The following is a 26,477-nucleotide window of genomic DNA, read 5'->3' on the forward strand; positions in this document are numbered from 1 at the left end:
GAATTTGAAATGATCCTCCTACCTCAGCCTCCCCAGTGTTGGGATTGCAGATGTGTGCCACCATGCCTGCTAAATTGTCATTTTTGATTGTCTTTTTGCAAGACAGATGTAAGCTGTTAGCATCATATTTGAAATCACGGTTTTGTGGTATTTGCCACTAGATGGAAACCTGTACCTTTTAAGCCATCAGAATCACTGGGCAAACATGGAGTTCTCAGACTAGTCCTGATCAGCCATTGGAGCAACTTCTGTGTGTGCCCTGAGTTGCCTACAAGTTATAGCTGTTGATGCAGACTGAACTGAATGCATGTTTCTAAACAAAATCATTTGAGTCCCTCTCCTAGAAACTAAGCTAGAATTTGAGAAAAGGTTGGGGATAGGGAAGGGAAGTGTTGGCTGCTGAGGTTTGGATCTGTGGACTCACAGACCTATGCGTCTGGATCCTTTGGTCTCTGCTTGAGGAATGGAAGGTTCTCTTGGGCCTGTCAGGAAGAAGGTTGGGTGGGAGACATGGAAAGAGCATGGGGACTGTGTGGGCCAATTAAAACAGTACCTAGATTGTGTCCTGTTTGCTACCTCTTCTGAAGAGGGGAATGGGGCAGGGAGTATTGAATTTCTTTTCCCATTAGAGATTTTTTTTTTTAACTTAACAGGTTTAAAATAAAATTTTATTCTTACTCTCCTTTTTTTGTCTTTTTTGAGACAGGGTCTCGCTGTGCAGTTCAGGCTGGCCTTGAGCTCACTTTGTAGCCTAGGCTGACCTCAAACTCACAACGATCCGGGGCTGGTAATTTAGCTCAGTGGCAAAGCGCCTGCCTGGCAAGCGCAAGGTCGAGTTTGATTCCTGGTACTGGAAGCAAAACAAAAACAAAAAAGCAAACAAACAAACAAACAAAAACTCACAGGGATCCTGCCTCAGCCTCCTGAGTGCTGGGATTACAGGCATGTGCCACCAAGTCCGGCTTACCCTCCTTTTTAAAAGTATCTTTTGTGGGCTTTCAGGCGTTTGTTATGAGTTAATTAAATTTAAGTGTTTTGAAATGTTAACTAAAAATAATGTTTTTAATTTTTTTTCTAGGAAAGCCACCAGAGGAAAAAAAGGAAATCAGAAGCTATAGGAACGAGTGACCAGATTGACTTGTTGGCTCTTGGTACAGCAGTTGGTAGCGTTTTATTGTACAGTACGGTAAAAGGAGAATTGCACAGTAAATTAGTAGTAAGTGTATTTATATGTATTTTATATGAAAGATGTGATGAGAACTGAGATTATTAGAAACACTTCAAGAAATATGATGAGATCTGTACTATATGGACAGTTTTCTGTCCTTTCTACATTTAAAGAACTGAAGTTTTTGTTCTATTCTGTTTCGTTTTGGAGACAGGGTCTCACTGTAGTTGAGGATGGCTCTAAACTTACTATGTAGCCCAGGCTGCCAGGCTGACCTCAAACTTGTAGTGATTCTCCTGCTTTAGCCTACTAGGTGCTGGGATTATAAGCATGTGTATACCACCAGACCTGGCTTAGTAGTAATATTTGATAAGAGCTGAATTAGGTAACATCATCTTTGTTAGGGGTCAGAGTGTGAGGAATTATTGACTAAAGTTAGCATAGGGAAAGGTCAAAGGAACTCCAGGGTATCACAGCAGCTGCAGGAAGCAGTTAGCCATTTCTTTTGGGCAAGGGGAGCAAGGGAGGCAGTTGGAATTACTGCTGAAGCTGAGACCTGTAAGGAGCAGGTCTTCTGTTGGTGTTGCTGTCTCTTGAGCAGCCACATGGATTTGTGGGACAGTTTGGGGCAGGGTGGGTCTCTAGCTGCCTGATGTCTCTGTAAAAGGTGAAGGGGCTGGCTTTTCTCAGGGCTAAGGAAGTAATGCTTCAGGCTCAGCTGCTGCTGGTGGCATCCACTGATGGGCTAAAAAACAAGCTATTGAGGTGGTGCAAACAAGGGGACAGGAAGGAACTGGTCCCTTATTTCTTCTTCAGCTGTGTCTTCTGCTAGCACTCCTCACTGGCAGAGTTTGTGGATGCAGCTGGCAAAGCAGAAGTAAGGTTTGCAGAGTCTCAGCCCCAGCATTATAAACAGAAGCAGGATGCATTTGGCACTGGAAGACAGTAGTTTAACAGGCAGATTTTGGTATACAGGGATGCTTTCTGTGTGAAGGAACAAAGCAGTTGTTTTTTATTTAAGACTTACATTTCTTTTTTTTTTGTCTTTTTGAGACAGTCTCACTATGTAGTTCAGGCTGGCCTTGAGCTCACTTTGTAGCCCAGGCTGGCCTTGAACTTAAAGCAGTCCTCTTGCCTCAGCCTCCTGAGTGCTGGTATTACAGGCCTGAGCTGCCATGTCTGGCAAGACTTCATTTCTGTCTATAGAGAATTTCTATCACCTAAGAGATTCTTTTTTTTTCTTTAGTGGAGGGGCTCTTTTTGAGACACAGTCACGTTATGCAGTTCAGGCTGGTTTTGAACTCACTTTGTAGCCCAGGCTGGCTCCAAACTCACAATGATCCTCCTGCCTTAGCATCCTGAGTGCTGGGATTACAGGTGTGCACCACCATGCCCAGCTGAGATCCATTGTTAATAGTTTTTGTGTGTTGCTTTGCTTAACATGTGTGTTTGTCTGTTATGTATCCTGACTTTGTTTCACTAATTTAGAACACAAGCAATTTTCCTATTGTCAAGGCTAGTTTTAAACATTTTTAATGATTGCGTAAATTCCCACTAAATTGGATATATTTTATTATAATACTGTTATTGACCATTTGGAAATTTTCAGGTGTGAGTTTTTCTTTTTCTTTTTTTTCCTGTAAAACAGTGCCTGTAATTCCAGCACTCAGGAGACTGAGGCAGGGGCCTTGTAAGTTTGAAGGTAGCCTGGGTTGTATAGTGAGACCCTGCTTCAACAAAACAAAACATCAGTTTCTTGTTTTTTTTCTTTTTTCTTTAAGTTATCTTTATTATAAGGAAAATACACAGCACAACATAGTAGGAAAGTGGTTGGAAAATATGGAAAATGTAATTATCAAACTGCCCCAATATGACTTGCTGTTACAGAGGAGAGTGATGTGGCTCTTCACCTCATTTGCCTTTCCTGACTCAGTCCTGCCCTTAGCAGGGCTGGATCCAAGGTGTCCATTTTGCAGTCCGTTCTCTTCCTGAGCTTGGAAAAGGTTGTGTAGTTCTCAGGCTTTCAAGAAACAAAAGAGAGGTCAGAGAAGGGACAGATGTTTTGGTCCTTTGTTGCATTGCCTTCTCCATGTCTGGGGTTGTCCTCAGCCCAACCCCTCGGGATCTGTTGATGCCAAAGAGATGAACCCCATGGAACTGGGGGCAACTAAGGCAGCAGTATGCTGACAGTGAGGCAGTGTTGATGAGGAAGTGGGCAGCATTATATTTGGCATAGAAGCTGGCCAGGAGGTAGAGTATAATAAGAGATGCTAAAGATCGTGTGGGAAGAGATAACTGGAGCCCAAAGTCCATCTGCTCCCAGTGTGTCAATAGGTGAGCTTTTCCTTGGTCAGGAGTCTCAAAGGTTGTAGGAAGACACACATTGCCAAGTTGTGGATGACATTGGTTGGGGTCCGGATGACAAGAATGCTCAGGAAGAGGATGCGGAGTAGAAGCATATGCAGAAATCCTACAAGATGGTGTAGGCCAGCCAGATACCCTGACTATTCATCACTTGAGTGTGGGGGTTTACTTCACTGTACCAGTCCCACATTCATCCTATCACAATGAAGGGATCAGGCAGGAGTCCAACTTAATTTTCTGTCAACTCCTGTTGGAGTGTGTTTCCCCCAGTTATCTCTCTGAAGAACCACAATGTTCTGAACTCCAGCAGGAACATCCCTGCCATCTTTAAGAGCTGGTGCAGCTAGGGGCATGGTGCTTCCTCCTACACACTGACTGTTTCTTACATGGATTCCTTCAATTACTAAACAGTAACGAGGGCTGGGGATTTAGCTCAGTGGTACAGTGCTTGCTTGGCAAGCACGAGGTCGTGAGTTCGATTCCCAGTACCGGAAAAAAACAAAAAAAAAAACAAAAAAAAAGTGTTACTAAACAGTAACGAGAGAGCCAAAGAGTTGAGTGTGTAGGCTCTTTATAGACAGCATAAAAATGATGTCTGAAAATGTTATTTTGTGCTTACATCATCAGTGGAAGGATAGTACCTCTTCCAGTGGCATTATTGTGACAACTGAATATACCATTAAAGCAGTGGCAATGATTAAAAAAGAAAACCCACCTAATTTAGTAGATGAAACGTTTTATATGATTTTTTTTTTTTGATTTTTGTTTTGTTTTGTTTTGTTTTTTGTCTTTTTGAGACAGCGTTTAAGTATGCAACTCAGGCTGGCCTTGAACTCTGTAGTCCAGGCTGGCCTCAGACTCACAGAGATCCTCCTGCCTCAGCTTCCTGAGTAGTGGAATTACAGGCATATGCTACCATGCCCAGTGAAAATTTTTGTTTTTTTGAGACAAGGTCTCACTATGTAGTTCAGAGTACAGGATGTCAGAGTGGTACAGTGAAGTAGACAGACTAAGCTTTACAGTTAGTCTGTCCTGAGGTTGCATCTCCTTATGTGATTGTGGATAATTTCATTTCTCATCTTTTAAATGATTATTCTACACCCTTTGTACAGCTTGTATAACTGTAGTAAGACCTGGACATAAAAATATATTGAAAGTGCATGGTTTATAGTTAGTAAACGTTGGTTGAATGAGTAAGTGAACGAATGAGGGGGCATGTTGGCAGATTGCTGTCTGAAAGGAAATGCTCAATTTCACCACCCCTGGCCATGTCTTACAGTCCCTTTTTTTTCATTTAACTATAATCTCATCAGCATGGACAGCGTAGTGCTGAGCAGATCACTAGATTAACAGACTTAAAGGTCTGCTTTTTGGCTTGTATTTGATTACTAAGAATATTTTAATACACTTGATATATCTGAATTCTTTCTGTGGGATTTATATGTTTATGTGCTTTTTAATTCTTTGTACGTGTATGTATAGGTAAAATATAGGACTTTGAATAGCCTGCTGAAGAGGGAAGTAACACCTTAATGTTTTAATATATTTTTTTTTCAAGTAGTAGTAATTTTATTTGAAAACACCTTCCATGATTTTGATTCTTACATATGTATACAGTGGTGCTTAACTGTATGTGTATTTATATGAATTAGGTACAAAGAGTGAAAATAGTTATAATGTATGTGACTTAGCACCTCATTTTGCTAAGTGAGTTTGTCTTGGAGTATATATGAAATGAGAGACAGTAATCTTTTTTTTTTTTTTTTTTTGACAATCTTTGACAAGAAGACAATTTTTTAAAATCTTGAGACAGTTTTGTTACGTAGTCCAGGCTGACCTTGAACTCACCTTGTAGCCCAGGCTGGCCTCGAATTTGCAGCGATCCTCTTGCTTCAGCCTCTCTAGTGCTACAGGCATGGGACACCATGCCTGGCCATGAAGACAATTTCTAAACGCAGATTTAAAATCACATAAAAAGTTTCATCTATCACGTTAGCAAGGTGTCTGTTGCTGTGGTCTCTATTCTTCCTCTCTGCTCCTAGTAGGGGAGCATCGTGGTGTGCTGAAGTGCTGCTTAGATGGTGTGGCCATAATATGTACAGCCATTTAGTGTTTAGCTAAAGAAATAGTGACTCTTTTTAATTGAAAGAGAAGTTTGTTTTGTATTTTGAGACAGGGTTTTACTGTGTAGCTCAGGCAGGCCTTGGGTTAGCTTTGTAGCCCAGACTGACCTTGAACTTGTGATCCTCCAGATTTAGTCTCCTGAGTGATGAGATTATAGGCATGTGCAGCTGTGCCCAGCTCCTTCACTTCTTTTGTTTCTTTTTAGTACTGGGGATTGAATCCAGTACCTTCACTAAGAGTTACCCGCCCACTCCCATTTATTATGGAAGACCAGGTCTTGTGAAGTTGCCCAGGCTGGGCTGCAAGTTGGGGTCCTGCTTCAGGTTCTTGTAGTGCTGTAATTGTGTGCATGTGCTATTTCTAGTACTTTTTCTAAAAGATATTTTCTAACTAAATTTTTACCTTTTACGAGTTGATTTTGCTGGGTGTGGTAGCGCACACCTGTAATCCCAGCACTTGGAAGCTGAGGCAGGAGGAGGAGGATTGCTGTGAATTTGAGGCCATTGTAGTCTACACAGTGAGTTCAAGGCCAGCCTGAATGACAGAGTGAGACCCTGTCTCAAAAAACAAAAACCAAACCAAATTAAAACAAAACAAAAATAAAAGTTGAGTTTAGACTCTGCCATGTGACTTTACTAATTCTTGCCACTGTTCAGATTTATGGCTCTTAGAGTTGGCATTTTTGTCAAGAGAAAACAGCATTTAAGATTAGTACTCTTCAATTTAGAATGTGGAGCTAGGTTTTTCTTACAGAGAAGGGAAAGTTAATATTTTGATGTAGATGTTTTATCTCAGTTTTGAAAACTGAATTGGAAATTTTGGAAAACTAAAATGGGTAGATATAGGTTAAGGCTTGACATTTTGTTTAACTGGTAATGACTCTAGGATTCATAGTACCATATAAGAATTACTTTTGTTTCTTTAAATTTTTTAATCTGCAGGACGGTGGTCATGATAACAGAGTCAATTGCATACAGTGGCATCAAGAGAGTGGCTGCTTATATAGTTGTTCAGATGATAAGCATATTGTGGAGTGGAACATACAGACGTGCAAAGTGAAGTGGTGAGTAACATTGCTATGTCTGGGTGGGGGTGTTGTCTCAGTGACCTTTTAGAATGAGCCCTAGACAGACCCTGGTGGATCTAGTGGGGACATACATGTTGATATGGTACAGACTGTTCTTGTTTTGTTTTGTTTTTTTGTTTTTTTTTTTTCCGGTACTGGGAATCAAACTCACAACCTTGCACTTGCCAGGCAGGCGCTGTGCCGCTGAGCTAAATCCCCATCCCCAGTACAGACTGTTTTTAAGGAATGTTTAGTTAAACTGGGCACGTAGGACTTTAACACAAAAGCCAAATGGTACAAAAGTAAAGTAATTGTATAAGAGATGTCAGAAGGGAGCATGTGTTTACTTCTCAGATGAATACGGCACTGTTGGGAAAGGAAGGGATTTCAGTTGGACCTTCTACAACAGGTAAGATTTGAATAGAGGAGGCAGGAGAATGGTTTAATGAGCAGGGGAAGAAGGTGGGGAGTTGGCAGAAACTAAGGCTAGGAGTCCAGAAAGTGGAAGATTAACTTGGTACGGAGTAAGCTAATTTTGAGGGTCTAGGGCATGTAGGGCATAATGCACGGTAGAGAATGGAACTGTCCTCCAGTTAATGGTGTGTACTTATCTCAGATGCCCATTTTTAGATTGGGTCTTTAAATTTGGGTGGTCTGATATTTATGAGTTCTTCATATGTTCTTGATAGTAATCCTGTGTCTGGGGGACAGCTGGCCAACATTTTTTCCCACACTCTTCACTTGGTGGTTTCTCTTGCTGTGCAAAAGCTTTTTAATAAGGTGAGATCCCAGTTGTTGATTCTTTGTGATAGTTCCTGTGCGATTGGGGTTTCATTCTAAAGTCTTTACCTACACCACCATCTTCAAGAATTTTATCTATTCTATCTTCCAGTAGATTTAATGTTTCTGTTTTAATATTTATATCTTTGATTTATTTCGAATTTAGTGCATAGTGAAAGGTATGGGTTCAATTTAAATCTTGCCATATGCAGAGCCAGTTTTAACAGCACCATTTATTAAAGAGGCTATCTTCCAGTGAATGTGTTTGGCACCTTTGTCAAAGATAAGGTGGCTGAGTAGTCTGAAGTTGTTTCTGCATCTTCTAATCTGTTCTATTGATCTTCCGGTCTTTTTTTTTTTTTTGGCAATTCCATGCTGTTTTTATCACAGTAGCTTTATGGAATAATTTGAAGACAGGGATTGTGATGCCCCCTGCCTTTCCTTTGTTACCCAGAATTGTCTTTGCTGTTACTCTAGGTCTCTTCTGGTTCCAAATGAATTTTAGGATTATTTTCTCTAATTCTGTGAGATATGCTGTTGAAATTTTGATCAGAATTGCATTAAATCTGTGTCAGTTTTGGAAGTATGGCCATTTTCACTATATTGGTTCTCCCTACCCAAGAGCAAAGGATAGCTTTCCATTTTCTAACATCCTCTTCAGTCTCCTTTTACAGAGTACTGTAATTTTCAATGTAGAGGTCTTTTATATCCTTCATTAGATTGATTGATTCCTAGGTATTTCATTTTTTTGGATGCTATTGTGAAAGATGTTGTTTTCTTAATTTCTCTCTCATTGGATTTGTTATTTGTATATAGGAAGTGTATTGTTTTTTGAGCATTGACCTTCTATCTAGCTATGCTCCTGAATTTGCTTATTAAATCTAGCAGTGTTTTAGTGGAGGTTTTGGGGTCTTCTACATAGAATATCATGTTATCTGCAAATAATGATAATTTCTTCCTTTCCTATCATTATTCTTTTATTTCTTTTTTTTTTTTTTTTTTTCCTCCCCAAATGGGATAGTGTTCTTTTTTTTTTTTTAGTACCAGGAATTGAACTCAGGCACTTGCACTTGCCAGGCAGGCACTTGTGCTGCTGAACTCTATCCCCAGCCCCCTATTTTATTTCTTTCTCTTGTCTAATTGCTCTGGCTAAAGTTTTCAGGACTATATTGAATAAGAGTGGAGACAGTGGACATCCTTGTCTTGTTCCTGATTTTAGAAAGATTTCAGTTTTTGTCCATTTAGTATGATACTGGCTGTGGGTTTGTCATAGATGGCTTTTATCAGATTGAGATAAAGATCACCTATTCAATTTTCTGTAATGTTTTTATCATGAATGGGTGCTGAACTTTGTCAAAAGCTTTTTCTGCATTTATTAAGATGATTTTTGTCTTTGGCTCTGTTAATATACATATGTTGAAACATCCCTGCATCCCTGAGGTGCATCCTACTTGGTCATGGTGTACGAGGTTAATGATTTGCTGCATTGTTTGCTAGTATCTTGTTGAGGACTTCTGAATCTATGTTCATTAGGGAGATCGGCCTTCTCTTTCCTGGTTGGGTCCATCTTGTTTTGGTATCAGGGTAATGCTTGCTTCCTGGAATGAATTTGGAAGTATTGCCTCCCTTTGCATTTCATTAAAGAGTTTCAGCATTGATGGCATTAGTTGTGCTCTGAATTTTTTGTAGAATTCAGAATTTTGTAGAATGTAGAATTTTGTAGAATTTTGTAGAATTCAGAATTTTGTAGAATGTAGAATTTTGTAGAATTTTGTAGAATTCAGAATTTTGTAGAATGTAGAATTTTGTAGAATTCATCAGGGCCTGGGCTTTTCTTTGTTGTTAGGTTTTTAATTACAACTTCAATTTCATTGATTGGTTTATTTAGAATTTTTTTTTTTTTTTTCTGGTACCCGAAATCGAACTCCTGAACTTGGGCTTGTCAGGCAGGCGCTGTGCCGCTGAGCTAAATCCCCAGCCCCTATTTAGAATTTTTATAACTTCTTTATTCAGCTTTGGTAATTCATCTGTATTTAGGAATTCATAGGTATCTGTCCATTTCTTCTTCATTTTCTATCTTACTAAAACACAAATTTTCAAAGTTGATGTAGATATCTTCTGGATTTCTGCTGGTTCTGTTGTGATTTCACCCTTTTCATTCCTAATTGTGTGGATTTGAGTCTTTTCTTTCCTTTTTTCCATAAGGTTGGATAAGGGTTTGTTGATTTTTATTTAATCTTTTAAAGAACCAACTCTGATTCATTGATTCTTTATATTGTTTTCTTAGTCTCCAGTGTGTTAATTTCTGCTCTGATGTTTATAATTTCCTGCCTCATATGAGCTTTTGGCTTAGCCTGCTCTTCTTTTTCTAGAAGTTTGAGGTTTACCATTTAGTTGTTTATTTGCACTTGCTGTTTTTCTGATACGAATATTTGCTGCTATAAATTTCCCTTTTAGCATTGCTTTCGTTGTGTCCCATAAGTTCCGGTATGTGGTACTGTCATTATTATTTAATTGTAGAAACTATCTAATTTCTTCTTTAATTTAATCTGTGACCCATTGGTTGTTTAGGAAGGTGCTATTTAATTTCCATGTTTGTTTGTTTGTTTATTTATTTATTTATTTATTTATTTTGGTTTTTCTCCGGTACCGGGAACCGAACTCACGACCTTGCACTTGCCAGGCAGGCGCTTTTGCTGCTGAGCTAAATCCCCAGCTCCATGTTTTTTTAAATGAAGTTCTTGTGGTTTGTTCTGCCATTGGTTTCCAGTGTCATTTTACTATGGTCTGATAATATGCATGGGATAATTTCAACTCCTTTGGATTTACTTAAGCATGTTCTATGAGATAGCATATTGTCCATTTTGGAGAAGGTCCCGCATGCAGCTAAGAAGAATGTATGTTCTGATGTTGTGGGATGGAACACTGTAGACATCTATTAAGTCCATTGTTCAAGTTTGGTTCAGTTCTAATATTTCATTGTTGATTTTTTTTTTTTTTTTCTAGGTGATCTGTCTTTTTGTGACAGTGGGGTATTGAGATCCCCCAATACAATTGTATTAGTACTTATTTGATTTTTCATGTCCATTAATATTTGTTTTATATAGTTGGGTGCACTGGTATTTGTTGCATATATATTTATGATTGTTATCGCTTCCTCTTGGATTGTTCCCTTTACAAGGATGTAGTGACCGTCTTTGTTTCTCTTGAGCAGTGTTGGCTTGAAACTCACTTTGTCTGAAATAGAATAGCTACCTCTGCTTTTTTTTTTGGTTCCTGTCCCATGAAGTACTGTTTTCCATCCTTTGACTTTCAGTCTGTGAATTTCTTTTTGAATTAAATGTGTTTTTTTTGTTTGTTTGTTGTTTTTTTGAGAAGGATCTCACTGTATAATTCAGACTGACTCCTGGACTGACTATATAGGCCATGCTTGCCTTGAACTTGTAGCAATCCTCCTGCCTCAACCTCTGAATACTGGGATTAAAGGCATGTGCCACCATGCCCAGCTAAATGTGTTTCTTTTATGCAGCATATTGTTGGATCTTGCTTTTTGATTCATTCTGCCAGTCTTTGTCTTTTGATTGGTGAATTAAGACCATTAACATTAATGGTTATAAATGACACATGTTCACTTATCCTTATGTTATTTTCCTGTTGCCTCTCCCCTCCCTTTTTTTCCATCCCTCTGTGTAATTGTCTGCCTTGCCTGGTAGATTCCTTTTGTTTGGGTTCATGGAGTTGTAATCCTTGTTATCTCTTTCTAGAATATCCTTCAAAACATTTTTTTTTGTTTTTTGTTTTTCTTTTGGTACCAGGAATTGAACTCACGACCTTGTACTTGCTAGGCAGGTGCTGTGCTGCTGAGCTAAATCCCCAGCCCCCTTTCAAAACATTTTGGCGAGGTGGTTTGGTGGTCATAAATTTCCTCAGATGTTCTTTCTCATGGAAGTATCTTATTTCTTCATCAGTGCTGAAAGATTGTTTTGTGCGGTACATCCATCTGGGTTGAAGGTTGTTTTCCTTTAGCATTTGAAGTACTTCACCCCTCTTCACTTCAGTCTCTCCTTGACTTGAGGGTTTGTGCTGAGAAGTCAGCTGTGATCTTTATGGGCTTTCCTTTTTAGGTGATTTCTTTTCCCTAACAGCTTTTAAGATTCTATTCTTGTCTTGAATTTCTGGACTTTTTTTTTTTTTTTTTTTTTGGTACTGGAAATTGAGCTCACAACCTTGCACTTGCCAGGCAGGTGCTGTGCCACTGAGCTATATCCCTGTCCTGAATTTCTGGAATCCAGACTATGATATGCCTGGCTGTAGACTTTTTTTGATCGTGGCTAATTGGAGTTCTATATGCTTCACTTAACCAGTATGTCAAATTCTTTTTCTCTAACCAGGGAAGTTTTCTGCCATGACGTCTGCAAACAGTTTTTAAAAAAATATCATTTATGTTATCTCCCAGTTTTTCATTGATGCCAGTGTTTTTTTTTTTTTTTTTTTTTTTGAGACAGGGTCTCACTGTGCAGTTCAGGCTGGCTTTGAGCTTACTTTGTGGCCCAGGCTGGTCTGGAACTCTCAACGATCCTCCTGCGTCAGCCTCCCAAGTTCTGGGATTACAGGTGTGTGCCACCATGCCTGGCTGATGCCACTCAGTTTTAAATTATTTTTCTTTGCCTTGTCTAGCAGCTTCTGGATTGATTTGTCATGGTCCCGACTTGCTTTTCATCATTGCTAACTGCAAGCCTATATCTTCTATATGTGAGATCCTGTCCTTACCTGGCTTAATCTGCTATGAATACTTTGAATGGAATTTTTATTCTTCTATGTATGTACTGGTATCTGCTTTATGTATTTCATCTCTTTCCTAAGCTTAACATTCATAGCTTTCATAGTTTTCTTAAGCGCCTCTATTTATTTATTTATTTAATTTAATTTTACTTTATTTTATTTTATTTTGTTTTATTTAGGTACCGGGAATCAAACTCAGGACCTTGCGCTTGCCAGGCAGGCACTTGTGCCGCTGAGCTATATCCCCAGCTCAGGCTCCTCTATTTTCTTGTCTGTAGCTACTCTAGAGTCACTAAGCATATTTTTCATTGTGGACATCATCTCTGCAGTTATCTGAGAAATTATTTCTGATTTGATTTTTTCTAGCACCTCATTCAGTTCCTTTGTTGTTACCACTTCAGAGTGGCCTAGTGTGTGACTTTTGGATTGTTCTGTCCCATTGCCCCCTGGGTTTGCCTTTGGTGAACTGGATGCCTGGGGTTGCAGTTTGAGTTTCTTCTCATTTTCTTTTCTTTTTTTTAGTTGAATTTGCCTGTGGTGGGTAGCGTTATTGCTAGTATTTAGAACACTTGGGAAATGACTACATCTCAGAGGTGTCTTCCAGATGTAACTGGTTTTAGGGTTTTGAGTCTGTTGCAAGATCTCCTATGTCTTCAATTTTTGGGGGATGAGAAATTACTGCCTGTTGGGACCAGCCCCAGATTCTTGGAACTGTGCTACAGTATTTTCTAGGACTTATAGTCAGTCTCAGTCCTCGAATACGAGGAAGAACAGTTGTTTAGAACAATTATGTCACTTTTCGCTATAGTGGTACAATCAGCAATAACAATAGCATCAAACACAGCCTAGAAAATGACAAGCTGAACTAACCATTAATTTACCACCTTTAACTGTATGATTTATTCCTTGTCTTGGTTACTTTTCTCCTTGCTGAGACAAAATACCTGACACCCAAAATTAAGGAAGGAAAGGTTTACTTAGCTAACCGTTCGTGGAGGTTTCAGTCCATATTCAGCTGGCTCCAAGACAGAGTGGCACACGGCAGAGGGCAGTGTTCATGGCAGCAGAAGACAGCAAATGCAAGGAGAGCAAAATGGAGGAGCAGTGTCAAGCAGCCTCCTTCTCTCCCTTACATTGTATGCACACTACCCGCCCCAGGGCGGGTATAGCACTCACATCCATAATCCCAGCACTGGACCATGAATCAATCATAAACTCTAGAAGCCTGCCCATTGACTGCATGAGGCTTTGAGGGAACATTCAGACACAAACCATAACATGCCTATATAACAAAATGTAAAACAAACCAGAAAATTATATGTAATATACAAGTCCTTAATATGTCAATTTTGCCCTCAGGGGTTAAAATTTAAAATGGGTAGGGAGAAAATAGAGAAATGAAAGAAGGAGAACAGATTAGAAGTAAGGCTGGAGGACAGAGGGGAGGAACATGCTTACTTTGGGAAACTGGTGCAGAAGACTGGAGGGAAAGAGAGAAGGAAGAGATAAAAAGAACAGAACAGAGCTATAACCACAAAGAGGCTAGAAATCATGTTCACATTCATATAAAAACAAGGTCAAACAATGAAGGAGAAAGAAAAACAAAACTAAAACAAGAACAAAAAACAATCAGAGACAGAGAGAAGAAAAAGGTCCACTTCCAGGTATGGCTCTGCTGTTACTGGTAGACAATAAAAAATATATTGCCTTTAACACCCCTTTAAAATGTCCTTTCTTCAAACATATTTAACCTATTCTTAATACTTTCTGAGATAGTTCTAAAAGTCCTCTTTTGTGGGTGTCTCTTAATTGCACTGTGATGGCTGTCTTGATAGCTTGAATCAATTCTGTTTTAATTAATTGATTTATTTTTTGTCTTTTTTACTTTTTTTTTTTTGTCTTTTTGAGACAGGGTCTCGCTATGCAGTTCACGCCAGCCTTGAGCTCACTTTGTAGCCCATGCTGGTCTCAAACTCACAACCATCCTCCTGCCTCTGCCTCCTGAGTACTGGGATTATAGGTGTGCACCACCATGCCTGGCTATTTTTTGTCTTGAGACAGGGTCTTTCTATGCAGTGCAGGCTGGCCTCAAGCTCATTTTGTAGCCCAGGCTGGTCTCGAACTTGTAACGGTTCTCCTGCCTCAGCCTCCTGAATGCTGGGATCACAGGCATGCACCACCACGCCTGGCCTATGTACTTGATTGGTTGACTGATTGAGTGGAAGCAGAGTCTCAGCATGTAGTTCAGGCTGGCCTTGAATCCGCTGCGGAACCTAGGCTGGCCTTGAACTCACAGTGATCCTACTGCCTCAGCCTCCTGAATGGTGGGATTACAGGTGTGTGCTACCATGCCTGGCATTTTGTTTTTTCCATTTAGATTTTATTGGTACATTTTAGATATAGTTTAGATATTATTTTGGTTTTTTAAAAAATTAAATTAAATTTTATTTTTTTAATTTTAAAGAGAAAAAAAGATAACTTCAAAACAAGATGATAGGCAATTACAATGGTTAGTATATTACATATTTTTATTTTCAAAGTAGTTCTTCAGATTACCAGATAGAGGCATGTAAAATCGATCAAATAGTAGAAAGTGCTTTTTGAGACAGAGTCTTGCTATGTGGTTCAGGCTGGCATGGAACTCACTTTGTATCCCAGGCTGGCCTGTAACTCGCCTTGACCCTCCTGTCTGTCTCCTAAGTGGTGTGATCATAGGTGTGAGCCACCATAGCCAGCCTGCCCTCAGGATTTTGAAGGCATTGTTTCACTGTTGTTTTAATATTTTAATGTTATTTTTAATATTCTGCAGCCTTCTGTATTCTTTTTATTTAATGAATGAGTTGCATTGTTGCTTAATATAGTCATTTAGCCCAGAAATTGTTATGCTTCATTTTTCTTGTATTATGTATTGCATCATTTTATCTTTTTTTCTCTCGTGCAGTGCACTGTTCATCTAGATCTTGTATCTCCTGATCTTTGAAATTTCTTGTTTCTATCTCTAGAGCCTCCAAACCGCTGGTCAAAGTACATGCTCAGGTTTGAGTCTAGGGCTGTGTAGATGCCAGGCCTGGATGCTAGGCAAGCACTTTATTGTTAAACTACATCCCCAGCTCTTTTTCTCTTTTTGGTTTTGTCTCTTCCTTCTGTTACCTTTCAGTTTCATTTTAAGTACCTATTGAATTTTAAAATTTCTCTTACCATGTGTATGTCTGTCAGTACAGGGGATTGAGCCTAGGGCCTTACACTGAACTACATTTTAAAATTTTATTTTGAGAGATAGGGTCATCTTGCTAAGTTGCCCAGGCTACAAATGAACTTTTGATCCTGCTGCCTCAGCCTCCCAGAGTGCTGGGATTACAGGAATGTTGCACCATGTCCAACTCTTACTGTATTTTAAATTTCTGGAGCTGTTTTTTTGTTCTCTGTGTTTCTTTTTTTATTGCATTATGTTTCTTTCCAACTCCCTGAATGTAATTATAATAGGGTTTTAATTTTTTTCTTTTGTTATTGTTCATTTGATAAAGTTACTAGCTTTAATGTTGAGAGCATTCTTCAGATTATAGGAGATCCTTGGTGGCCTGTTGGTATTTGAAGAGAAAACATTAAAAAGCTGAGTAGATGATTTGGCTGTGGGTGTGTGGCACGTCAATTGTTGGACTTCTTTTGTGGAGTGATTGAGAGGCCTAAAAATGTCAGTATATATATGTAGATCATTCCTCTGTAACCCATCACATTTCCTATAGAACAATGTTCCAGACTTTTTCAGCTTTAATGGGCATCTGTACGTTGCCTATGTACATAGCTCTGATTTAGTATTTTGGCCCTTGGGAGTCTAGCAAGTTGTCTGTTGATGCTGATATAGGAGTATTACACTGAGTGGCAGAACTGACATTAGCTGCATTCTCAGAATGGAGAGATAAATTGAGGAAGCTTGTGAGTCTCCTTGAAGCAGGGTGGGGAATCAAGCCTTCTTGTTTATTTTTTGAGACAGAGTCTTACTGTGTAGATCAGGCTTGAATTTATCACATGTAGCCCAGGCTGACCTGGAACTCATGATGATCCTTGTGTCTCAGCCTCCTGAGTGCTAGTATTACAGGTTTGCATCACCATACCTGGCTTCAGGTCTTCTTTTTGTATCAATTTAGTGAATATATAAAAGTGGTTTTTATGTATATATATATACACACACACACACACACACACACACACATATATATATATATATATATAGAGAGAGAGAGAGAGAGAGAGAGAGAGAGTGTGTTTTCTTTTGGAGACAGAGTCACTGTGTAGTTCAGGCTGGCTTTGAACTCACTGTGTAGCTCAGCCTGGCCTCAGACCCACAGTGAGCCTTCTGCCTTTGCCTCCTGAGTGCTCAGGTTACAGGTGTGTGCCCCTGTGCCCAGCAATAAATATATATTGAATGATGAATATAAATTAGTTTTGAAACTGGGATGTGGTGAGAAACTGGTGAAAATTTTAGAAGCTAGAGGGTAAAGAAAAAGATCTTTCAGGCATTATCACGTACATTTCCTTGATTACAAGTATGTTTAAGTGTATATTTATCAAAAATTTGCATTTGCCTGTTTATGTCTCCTGTTTTCCTTTTGAATTTTTTTTTTTTTTTTTTTTTTTTTTGGTATGTGTGTGTTTCCAGTACTGGGAATAAACCCAGGGCCTTCACTGTGTCCCCACTCTTACTTATTTTTATTTTGAGATAGGATTTTTTGAAGTTATGAGGTTGGACTTATATTTCCAGTCCTCCTACCACAGCCTCCCATAGTGCTAGGATTACAGGTGTGAGTTCTTTTTCTTATTCATACAAAGGAGCAGCAATATATGGTGGGTTTTTTTTGTTTTTTGTTTTTTTTTTTTGGCTTTTTGAGGCAGGGTCTTGCCTTGTAGTTCAGGCTGCCTGGCAACTCACTATGTAGCCCAGGCTGGCCTTGAACTCATGGTAATCATTCTACCTCAGCCTCCCAACTGCTGGGATTATAGATGTGCACCACTGCTCCCAGCTACAGTGTGTATTTTTGAGTTCTGTGTGTATATGTTACCTTTTTAAGGAGAGAAGATTTATTTTGGTTTCAGAAGTTTCATTCTGTGGTTGGTTGTCTGTCTTTAAGGCCAAATGATGTGGCAGAGGAAAGCTTCTCATCCCTTGGCAACAGGGAAGCAGAGCACAGGAGAAGAGCCATGGAGAGTAGAACGGGCAGCGGACAGGGTGTATTTGCTAAAGGCATTTCCTCCCGCTGGACCAGTCTCCTCATACTGGTTCTGCTAGTGCCCTGTGATTCTTTCAGTTCCTCAAGTCCCACCAGCTGGCACCCAAACCTTCAATATAGGGAAGCTTTTGGGGGACATTTTGGATCAGCTAGAACTTTCTTTTTTGGTTTTTTGAGACAAGGTCTTACTGTGTTGTTCAGTTTGGGCTTGAATTCACCATGTAGCCCTGGCTGGCCTCAGACTCATGGTGATCCTTTTGCCTTAGCCTCCTGAGTTAGAACACTTTGTAATACGTATTTTAGACGTAAATAAACAGCCAAGCTCTCTGTTGCTCATAAGAGCATTAATATGTTCAGCAAACTGCAAAATCTCATGGTTCTAATCTTATTCGAGTGCATGAAAGGAATAAACTACCTAATTTATTTCACTCACCTGATGGGAATTCATCCATACATATTTGGGATAGAAATAAACTTTGTGGGCTGCACCTTGAGACATTGTGTTGCTAAGGGATTAAAGGCTAATTTTGCAGAGAAAGCCGGAACTGCCATGGCAATAGGTAGGATAGACTCGTGAAGGTCCACCGTGGTAGTTGCCTGGGCATTACCAGAGTTACTTCCTGGGTCACCCGATATACATAGCTCCCTCCCTCTTTTTCAGTCTTACTACTCTTACCTATTTCCTGCTACCTCTTGAGAATTTTATCCTGCCAAAGGGAGATTATGTTGTGTTCAGAGCACCCTTCAGGGAGGCTTCATTAATATGGCCAGTGTTACTAACCTAAGGCAAGATTTTAGGGAATGCCATTGGCATAGGATCTTACATAGTATTTTTTTAAAAAATTTATTTTAAGGAGAATAAAAAAACCCATAACAAAATAACAACAACAAAGACAAAAATTGCACAAAAACAATAAAAAGGATATAGGACCTCAAAACAAAATGATAGAAATTAACAGTGGTTGTTATATTACGTATTGTCATCTTCAATGAAGTTGCTCAGATTGCCAGATATAAGAATGCAAGATTGATCAAGCAATTAAATAGAATAAAAAGTAGTAAAAAAATTAGAAGTGATACAGAGCTTTGCCAAACAGGATGGTAGGAATTCATCAATGGTTGTTATATTGCATGTTGTTGTCTTTAAATTAGTTGTTCAAAAATAAATAAATAAATAAGTAAATTAGTTGTTCAGACTACCAGATACAAGCATGTAAAATTGCTCAAGAAAAAAAAAATTAAGCATTAACTGTTTTACATGGTATTTTTAATGCCTTGTTTGCTTTTTTGTTATTTTTTGCTGAGTAAACTTTCTCCCCATTCATTAAGATGTGTTTGCTTTTCTTTACATTATAGCAAGTGGAAAGGGGACAATAGCAGCGTCACTTCCCTGTGTATCAGCCCAGATGGAAAGATGTTACTTTCAGCTGGTCGAACAATCAAACTATGGGTTTTGGAGACCAAAGAAGTCTACAGAGTGAGTGTATGAAATTATTTGTAAGGGTAACAGTAATACAGAGTAAGTACGGAGAAAGGCAGAAGTTGGAGCCGTGTGATACTGTATTGAGAATACAGTTTTAGGCTTTGTGCTGCAGACCAATGGTTTCAGCACTTAGGAGTCTGAGGCAGGAGGATAGCTTGAGGCCAGCCTAGGCAGCAGCACAAGGAGACTTCCTCCGAACAACAAAAAAATACAAAAAGATTTTTCATGTATGTTAAATAATAGAATTAACAGACAAAAGTTAGTGTGCATATTTGATTTGTCCTGGAAAGAATGAATAAAACAAATAAATGGAATTTGAGTTTAAAATCTGTTACTATAAGGTAGTTGTGGTAATTTTATTTTTTAACTGGCATCTAGCATTTGGTTCATGTATAGATTTCATTGTGGAGATTTGGTATTAGGAAAAACAGCTGCACCCAGGGATTACTGAACTTTTGGTGCTGTGATGATGCTGTAAAATTGTGGTTTCGACTCACTGAGAGTAAAATGAAGACCTACAATTCCTTGGCTGTGTCTGAGCACCTAAGCACCCTTTTAAGAGTGAGTGGAGTTAGCGCTGGAGATGTAGCTGAGTGGCAGAGTGCTTGCCTAGCAGTCCCAAGATCCTGGGTTTGATCCCTGGTGCTGCAAAAAAAGCATTTAATTTTGATTGCTTTCAAAGTGGAAGGATTACAGCACAAATAATCTCATTTCCTTATAGTTAAGCAGCTTTTTTGTGGAGCTTTGCTGTCAGATTAATAATAATTTCTTTATGGTACACATGGATTCTTTTTGTACAGTACTACTTTGAATCTGTCCCCTCCTAAATGAGATTTAACTCTCTCTAGCACTTCACAGGACATGCGACACCAGTTTCATCACTTACGTTTACTACTATCAGACCTCCTAACGAGAGCCAACCCTTTGATGGAATTACAGGCCTTTATTTCTTATCTGGAGCAGTGCATGACCGGTTACTTAATGTCTGGTAGGTAGTTCTTTTGGATTTTGGAGGGGGTTTGCCTTGAAGGGACCTGTCATAGCTTGTGTGGTTGATGTGAGTGATGAATGTGAGACTCCCTTTATTATTGGAATTACAGTGAGTTATAATGAAGAACTGACCCTGTCTAAACGTTGGATCTTTTGGAGAACAATTTAAGAGCATTACATAATAGAGCCTCCTTTATACTTCCTTAGAGATAAAGTGACCTGAATATTTTGTGACTGGGCAATTTGAAAATAAACATTTTTAGGGGAGAAGGTTTTTCATTTTGTTGAAATAGATAGCACCCCTATGTTAATATAGTAATGTCTATTGATAGTTTCCTAAGGATATAGAATTTCGTGACATTCCGAGAGTCACCACTAACCCTTTTTTGCTGTTACTCCCATTGAGGTTTTTAAAAGTAAAAATTAATTTGATGCTAGAGAGCAGTCAAAGAGTTTCAAATGTAAGAAAGTTTGGATTTTAGGATGTCATCCAATAGTGAAGTTGCCCTTTTCAACTACTAGTCATGACAAAATCTAAAAGTAGTTTTATATTTTATTAATAATTTGTTGAGCATGCTTGGGATCATGTAGAGTTACTGTACTCCTCACGTCAGGCTTGGGGCACTGCTGTGCAGCCCAGTTTGGGAGGCTGAGGTGGAAGGGTCATTTGAGCCCAGGAGTTCAAGTCTACCTTGTGCAGCATAGCCAGATCCTGTCTCAAAAAAGCAAAGTTAGGAATATAGCTCAGAGGTGGCGTGCTGGCCTAGCGCATGTAAAGTCCTGGGTTTTATCCTAAACGCTGCAAAACAAAAACAAATTAGTGGGCTCAGTGGCACAGCGCCTGCCTGGCAAGCGCGAGGTCATGAGTTCGATTCATGGTACCCAAAAAAACCCCCAAAAAAACAAAAACAAAAACAAATTAGTAATGCCAAAGTTAAAATCTGTCTCCATGATCTCCTGACATTACTGAGGTGCTTCAGACTTAAGTGTTTTATAACACTTCCATAACCTAGTACCTTGGTTTCTGAAGTTAAAGAATGTCTCTATAAGAGCAGGGTTGATTTCCATTATGATTATGAAAAATAGTATCTTGTCTGGAGGCATACTGTTAACAGAAGAGTAAGCTTAATTTTAACTTGTGTACCTCTCTTCCAAAATTTATATCCCACATTAAAAGGCTGCCTAACAAAGTATAAACTTTGGGTATTAGTAGAGCAAGCCTAAAGTTCCCTGATGTGTTTTTTGTTTTGTTTTGTTTTGTTTTGAGACAGAGTCTTGCTTTATAGTGCAGGCTGGCCTTGAACTCACTATGTGGCCCATGTTATCCTCGAACTTGTGGCGATCCTCTTGCCTCAGTCTCCCAAGTACTGGGATTATAGGCATGCACTACCATGCCCAGCAAGAATGTTTTGTTCTCTCTCTTTCTCTCTCTCTCTCTTTTTTTTTTGGTACCAGGAATCAAACTCAGGACCTTGTGTTTACCACACAGGCCTGTGCTGCTCAGCTATTTCCCCAGCCAAGAATGCGTTTTAAAATTAAGAAAGTATGAAAGCATTTAGTTTATTAAAGTCCACTATTGATTTTCTTCTAATCTTTAAAACATTGAAAGATTGTTTATTAGATACATTGTTTTACTAGTTGTTAAAGAGGAACTGATTGTGAATTGTTTTGAATTCGATTTCCTGTACCAAAACCAAAAATAAAAACAGAAAATCCAAACCAAACCATAACACTCCCCTGATGAATTGTTTTGGAAATCATACCTGATACTCATTCTTTTATTTGTATCTTTATTGAAGAACAGTTTACACATAGTAAGCTGTGTATATAAGTCTGTGTTTCCATAATCAAGACAGTGAACGTATGCATTGCTCCTTTGGTAATCTCCTGCTACCCGAGTCTCCGGGCATGTTGATAGGTTGGGATATTGTGAATAGAACTGCCACAGATGTTTGTGTGAGAGCACTTCCCTTGGGTAAAAATCTGAGAATTGAAAAGTTTAGTTTCTTTTTTCCCAATCAGATTTTATTGGTACCTTTCAAATATGCATAATGATGACATTCATCATAGAGAATTTGTACATGATATAACTTGATTCTTTTTTCCCCCTCTCCCCATCCTCCCTTCAACCTCTCCTCCCCGCTGCATTTACAAAAGCTTTGTTTCCTTTTTTCCTTTTCGCATTTTTAAAAAACTTTTCCCTTCTTTCCTCTTCCTCTCTCCCTTACTCCCCTTCTCATTTGAACATTTTCATCCTATTTCACAATACCTAATACACATTTTTGGTCCTTATGTACACTTTCAGTTTCTCACACCAGAGAGTGATTTATATATGTGTGTCCAATTTATTTCACTTGTCTCAAGCTTACCCTTCTTTATTGCAGAGTAGTATTCCATAGTATTAAAAAAAAAACCCACATCTTTATCCATTCGCCAGTTGATGGGCATTTAAGCAGTTTCCAAGATTTGGGTATTACAAACTGTAGCTTGGCTTGTTTGATAAGTGGACATTTAACTTTACAAGACATGGCCAGTTTCTTCTTTTGTTTTTTAAATGGCTGTACCAGTTTATATTCCTACCAACAATATAAGAGTACTAATTTTGTATTCTCTGTAACACTTGGTATGGCATTTTAAACTTTCTAATAGATTGGTTACAGCACTTCATTGTGTTAAAGTGCATTTTCTTAATACCTAGTGATGTTTATAGTCTGGTTTCACTATGCAGTTCAGGGTGGCCTTGAACTCACTTTGTAACCCAGGCTGGCGTCAAACTCACAGTGATACATCCTCCTACCTCAGCCTCCTGAGTGCTGGGATTACAGGCTTGCGCCACCACACCGAGCTTTATAGTCACGGTTTTGTGTCACACTGAGGATCCTCCAGTGATTGCAACACTATTTGTTGAAGATTCTGTCTCCAGTGAACTGGTTTTATATATGCATATATATGAATGTATGTGTATATATATATATTTATTCATAGTTGTATAAAGTTCCTATGAATACTGATTTAGTGAATATATTACTCCTTAGAAAAATTTAGAGTCAGGTGACTGTGAGCCTCTGATCATAACATTTTGTTACCTAATCAATACATAACCTTGTTCTGTGTGTGTCTGTTTTAGGACACCTTATTTAGTATGAAATTTTGACTGATGGGCTGGATGACCATGACTAATGCCTGGATGAAGCTTATCTAATGCGTGAAAAGCACATGCATATCTTAACATGAAGAAAATACATCTGTAACCTTGTGCTCAGGGACATTATACACCACATGAACACTTTGCTTGGGGGTGCTTTAAACATTGCACAGACACGCAAAAGGGGTGAGACTAAGTAGACACTTGTTTGTAGTGTGAGAGCTGAAGTCAGAAGGCAGAGTGCAGCCTTGTTTAATCTCAGGTGGGAATATTGAGCATTGGGCAGCTGATCAGCAGTGAAACGAGCATGAAAATTCCACAAACTCCACAACAATGATTTTGGGGTTATAAATAAATTTTAGCAAGTAGATGAAGTACAAATATATAATTCGTGCATAATGAATTAGGATTGTGCACGTGTGTGTATAAAATGTCTGTCTAGACTTCGTTTTCTCAGTATTGTGAGGAAGTTAGTTCTTCCCAAATTGATCAGAGATTCAATGCAAACAAAGCTAGAAATCCCAGCAACATTTTGTAGAAATTGAAGTTAAAATAGAAATGGAAAGGACATAGGATGGTCAAGAAAACCTTGACAAAGAAGAAAAAATTGGAGGCCTACTATTGGCTTATTTAAAACTTACGAAGCACAGGGTATGGTGGCACACGCCTATATTCCCAGTATGCAGGAGGCTAAGGCAGGAGGATCCTTGTGAGTTCAAGGCCAGCCTGGGCTACAAAGTGAGCTCGAGGCCAGACTGAACTGCATAGTGAGACCCTGTCTCAAAAAGACAAAAAACAACAACAACAAAAAACTTATGAAGCAGCAGTGGGATTGACATCAAGATAGACACATAGATTAATGACAAGAATAATGTCATTATGTACATCTGTCCCCAAAAGTATTCATTTTTTTTTTTCCTAAGCCAACATGTTAATTTGGTTGTGACATAAATAGTTCCCTTCCTGGGATCTTTACTCCCCCAGTTTAGATTTCAAAAGTGAAAGTTATTGAAACTCTTAAGATTGACCCCCCCCCTTGAGTAAATTTATCCTGTTATCTAATGGCTGATTCTGTTATCTAGGCAGATCCGGTCAGAAAACAAAGAAAAGAATGCAGTGATGTCTTTTACCGTTACAGATGAGCCTGTCTACATTGACTTGACTTTGTCGGAAAACAAAGAAGAGGTAAGTGGTTTGAAGGTTTTTTTTTTTTTTTTTTAAAGAAATGGCTTTGAACTTTATAACCTCATTTTTAGTATCAAAATATTATGAGAGAATAATGACAAAAATGTAACCAAAATCCTCTTAGATTGTCAAAGGAGTCATTAAGTCACTGTGATGGTTTCTTATGGGAGGAAAGGGAAACTATATACAAAGGTAGTACATTTTAAAATCGGTTTTGTGAATTAACAGAAGTTGTTGATAAGAGATTTTGTTAATAGGGTTACTTATAATCACATATTGCTACATCAAATACATTCTTAAATTCTGAATTTGTGTGGGTCCTAAGTAAGATGTATTTTGTTATAAGAGTGATACTTTCTTGTTTAATGCTTTTTTTGTATTTAAGGATTTCTTTATATAAAAGAATACATGTAAAAGAATATACTGAATATGTGATTTGCATATTTAGCATTAAATAAACCTAACTATTGAAGTTCTTCATATTCATGTTGCTGTTTGACTAATCTATGTAGGATTTTCATTTGGACACAGTCTTTTTAAATGAACACTCAAATTTCAATTTAAACCCAGTGTAAATTTTGAAAGCCTGTATTATGTAACACTCAAACTGGGGTTTAGAGATGAATCAGAAATTTTTCGTTGTGTTTTAATGTTTTTGAAAAGTGTAGTTGAAGGAACATTGGTTTAAAAATCAAAAGACACTGGTTTATATATTAGTTACACGCCTGTGCTAACACACTTGTGGAGTGCGAGTTGGGGTTTTGGTGAGATCAGTGAATTGCCTGTAAGGAGCTTTGTTTGCGTGGACCAGACAGGTCCACAAGATCCACAAGTCCTCCTTAGTACTTTTAAAAACCTATAATAGGAATCCAAACATTTTTTTTTTTTTTAATACATAGTCATGCTATGTAGTCCAGGCTGGCCTCAAACTTGCCGTGATGCTCTTGCCTCAGCCTCCCAAGTGCTGGGATCACAGGCATGTGCTACCGTGCCTGGCTTCATTATCTTTAAATAGACTAGTAAAATCCTTTAAAATTTTTCAGAGTGCTTTCAAAATGCCATGTTGGTCTTAAAACGTTTTCTCTACTTCAGTTTCTCCTGATGTAATGGTTACTCCTTGAATTCTCTTATTAAATTTATCACTTTGAATAGAGGTAGCAACTTTTTTAAGTGTTCCCTATTCACTTGAATGTTCTTTTAAGAAGTCTTCAGAGCTTTAAGTAAAATGTTGTGTAGATCCTTGGAGTGGTAGCGTAGCTGTATGTGTGGTACATAGAAGAATCCAGACCAAGAGGTTCTAAGAACTGAGAGTAGGCAGGAGGAAGGGCAGTGATGGAGTTTTTAGAATCCCATTCCAGCCATAGTTTCCAGCAGTCTTGATTGCTCTGGTTTGTGGGGCAGGGCAGGTCTATGTTGCTGCCCTCTGCACTTGGTAGTCACTTGGTTCATCTAACTTTGAAGCTGTGTTCTTGGTGCCAGTGTCATCTACAGATATTTACTTAGCTTCTTTTATTTTAACTTTTTTTTTTCTTTTTATTCTGAGACAGGGTTTCGCTGCGCAGTTCAGGCTGGCCTTGAACTTATTTTGTGTGTAGCCCAGGCTGGCTTGGAACTCCTCAGTGATCTTCCTGCCTCAGCCTCCCGAGTGCTGGGATTATGGATGTGCACCATCACACCCGGCTTCCTTTAGAATCTTGACGTCAACATTATTCTTGCTATGTTGTCAGAGATAATTATTTTTAAATACATCTTTACTGTTCTAAGTTTTTCTCTGCTTATGAAAAGGGATGGGCAGTATTGAGTTTTCATAAGTTAGATTGGAGGCTAAAGTGTGCCCTTCTTTAATCAGCAATATTTTTCTTTTAGCCTGTCAAGTTAGCTGTTGTGTGCAGAGATGGTCAAGTTCATCTGTTTGAACATGTGTTAAATGGGTAAGTTTTCAAGTCAGAAATTTATTTCCTATTACTTTTTCCGTAGTCTCCCCTCTTTGTTCTTTGTTGGATTATATTACTGTTCACTTAGATTTTTTTCAAGTTCTTTTTGCAGTACTGGGGATGGAAACCCCCCAGGGGCTTTGCATTGAGCTGCATCCCTAGCACTTTTTGAAGATTTACTGTTTCGTTTATTTATGAAACAAGGTCTTGCTAAGTTTTCCAGATGGGACT

At 38.6% G+C, this 26,477-nt stretch overlaps 1 protein-coding gene and 1 pseudogene across 2 annotated transcripts in view; one reads left to right on the plus strand and one right to left on the minus strand.

The window, feature by feature from the left end:
- Nucleotides 1-26,477, plus strand: part of Wdr43 (WD repeat domain 43) — a 58,246-nt gene that overhangs the window by 7,281 nt on the left and 24,488 nt on the right. For both annotated transcript variants that reach the window (XM_005400538.1, XM_005400539.2), the window contains exons 2-7: nt 1,079-1,216; nt 6,598-6,719; nt 18,866-18,986; nt 19,841-19,980; nt 24,210-24,312; nt 26,179-26,243. In XM_005400538.1, coding sequence (XP_005400595.1) covers nt 1,079-1,216; nt 6,598-6,719; nt 18,866-18,986; nt 19,841-19,980; nt 24,210-24,312; nt 26,179-26,243 — 689 coding nt within the window. The remainder of the gene's footprint in view (nt 1-1,078; nt 1,217-6,597; nt 6,720-18,865; nt 18,987-19,840; nt 19,981-24,209; nt 24,313-26,178; nt 26,244-26,477) is intronic.
- Nucleotides 3,110-3,726, minus strand: LOC102024892 (annotated as a pseudogene).

The sequence above is a fragment of the Chinchilla lanigera genome, unplaced genomic scaffold, assembly GCF_000276665.1.
Source record: "Chinchilla lanigera isolate Chin_1 unplaced genomic scaffold, ChiLan1.0 scaffold00068, whole genome shotgun sequence".
NCBI classification, from domain to species: domain Eukaryota; kingdom Metazoa; phylum Chordata; class Mammalia; order Rodentia; family Chinchillidae; genus Chinchilla; species Chinchilla lanigera.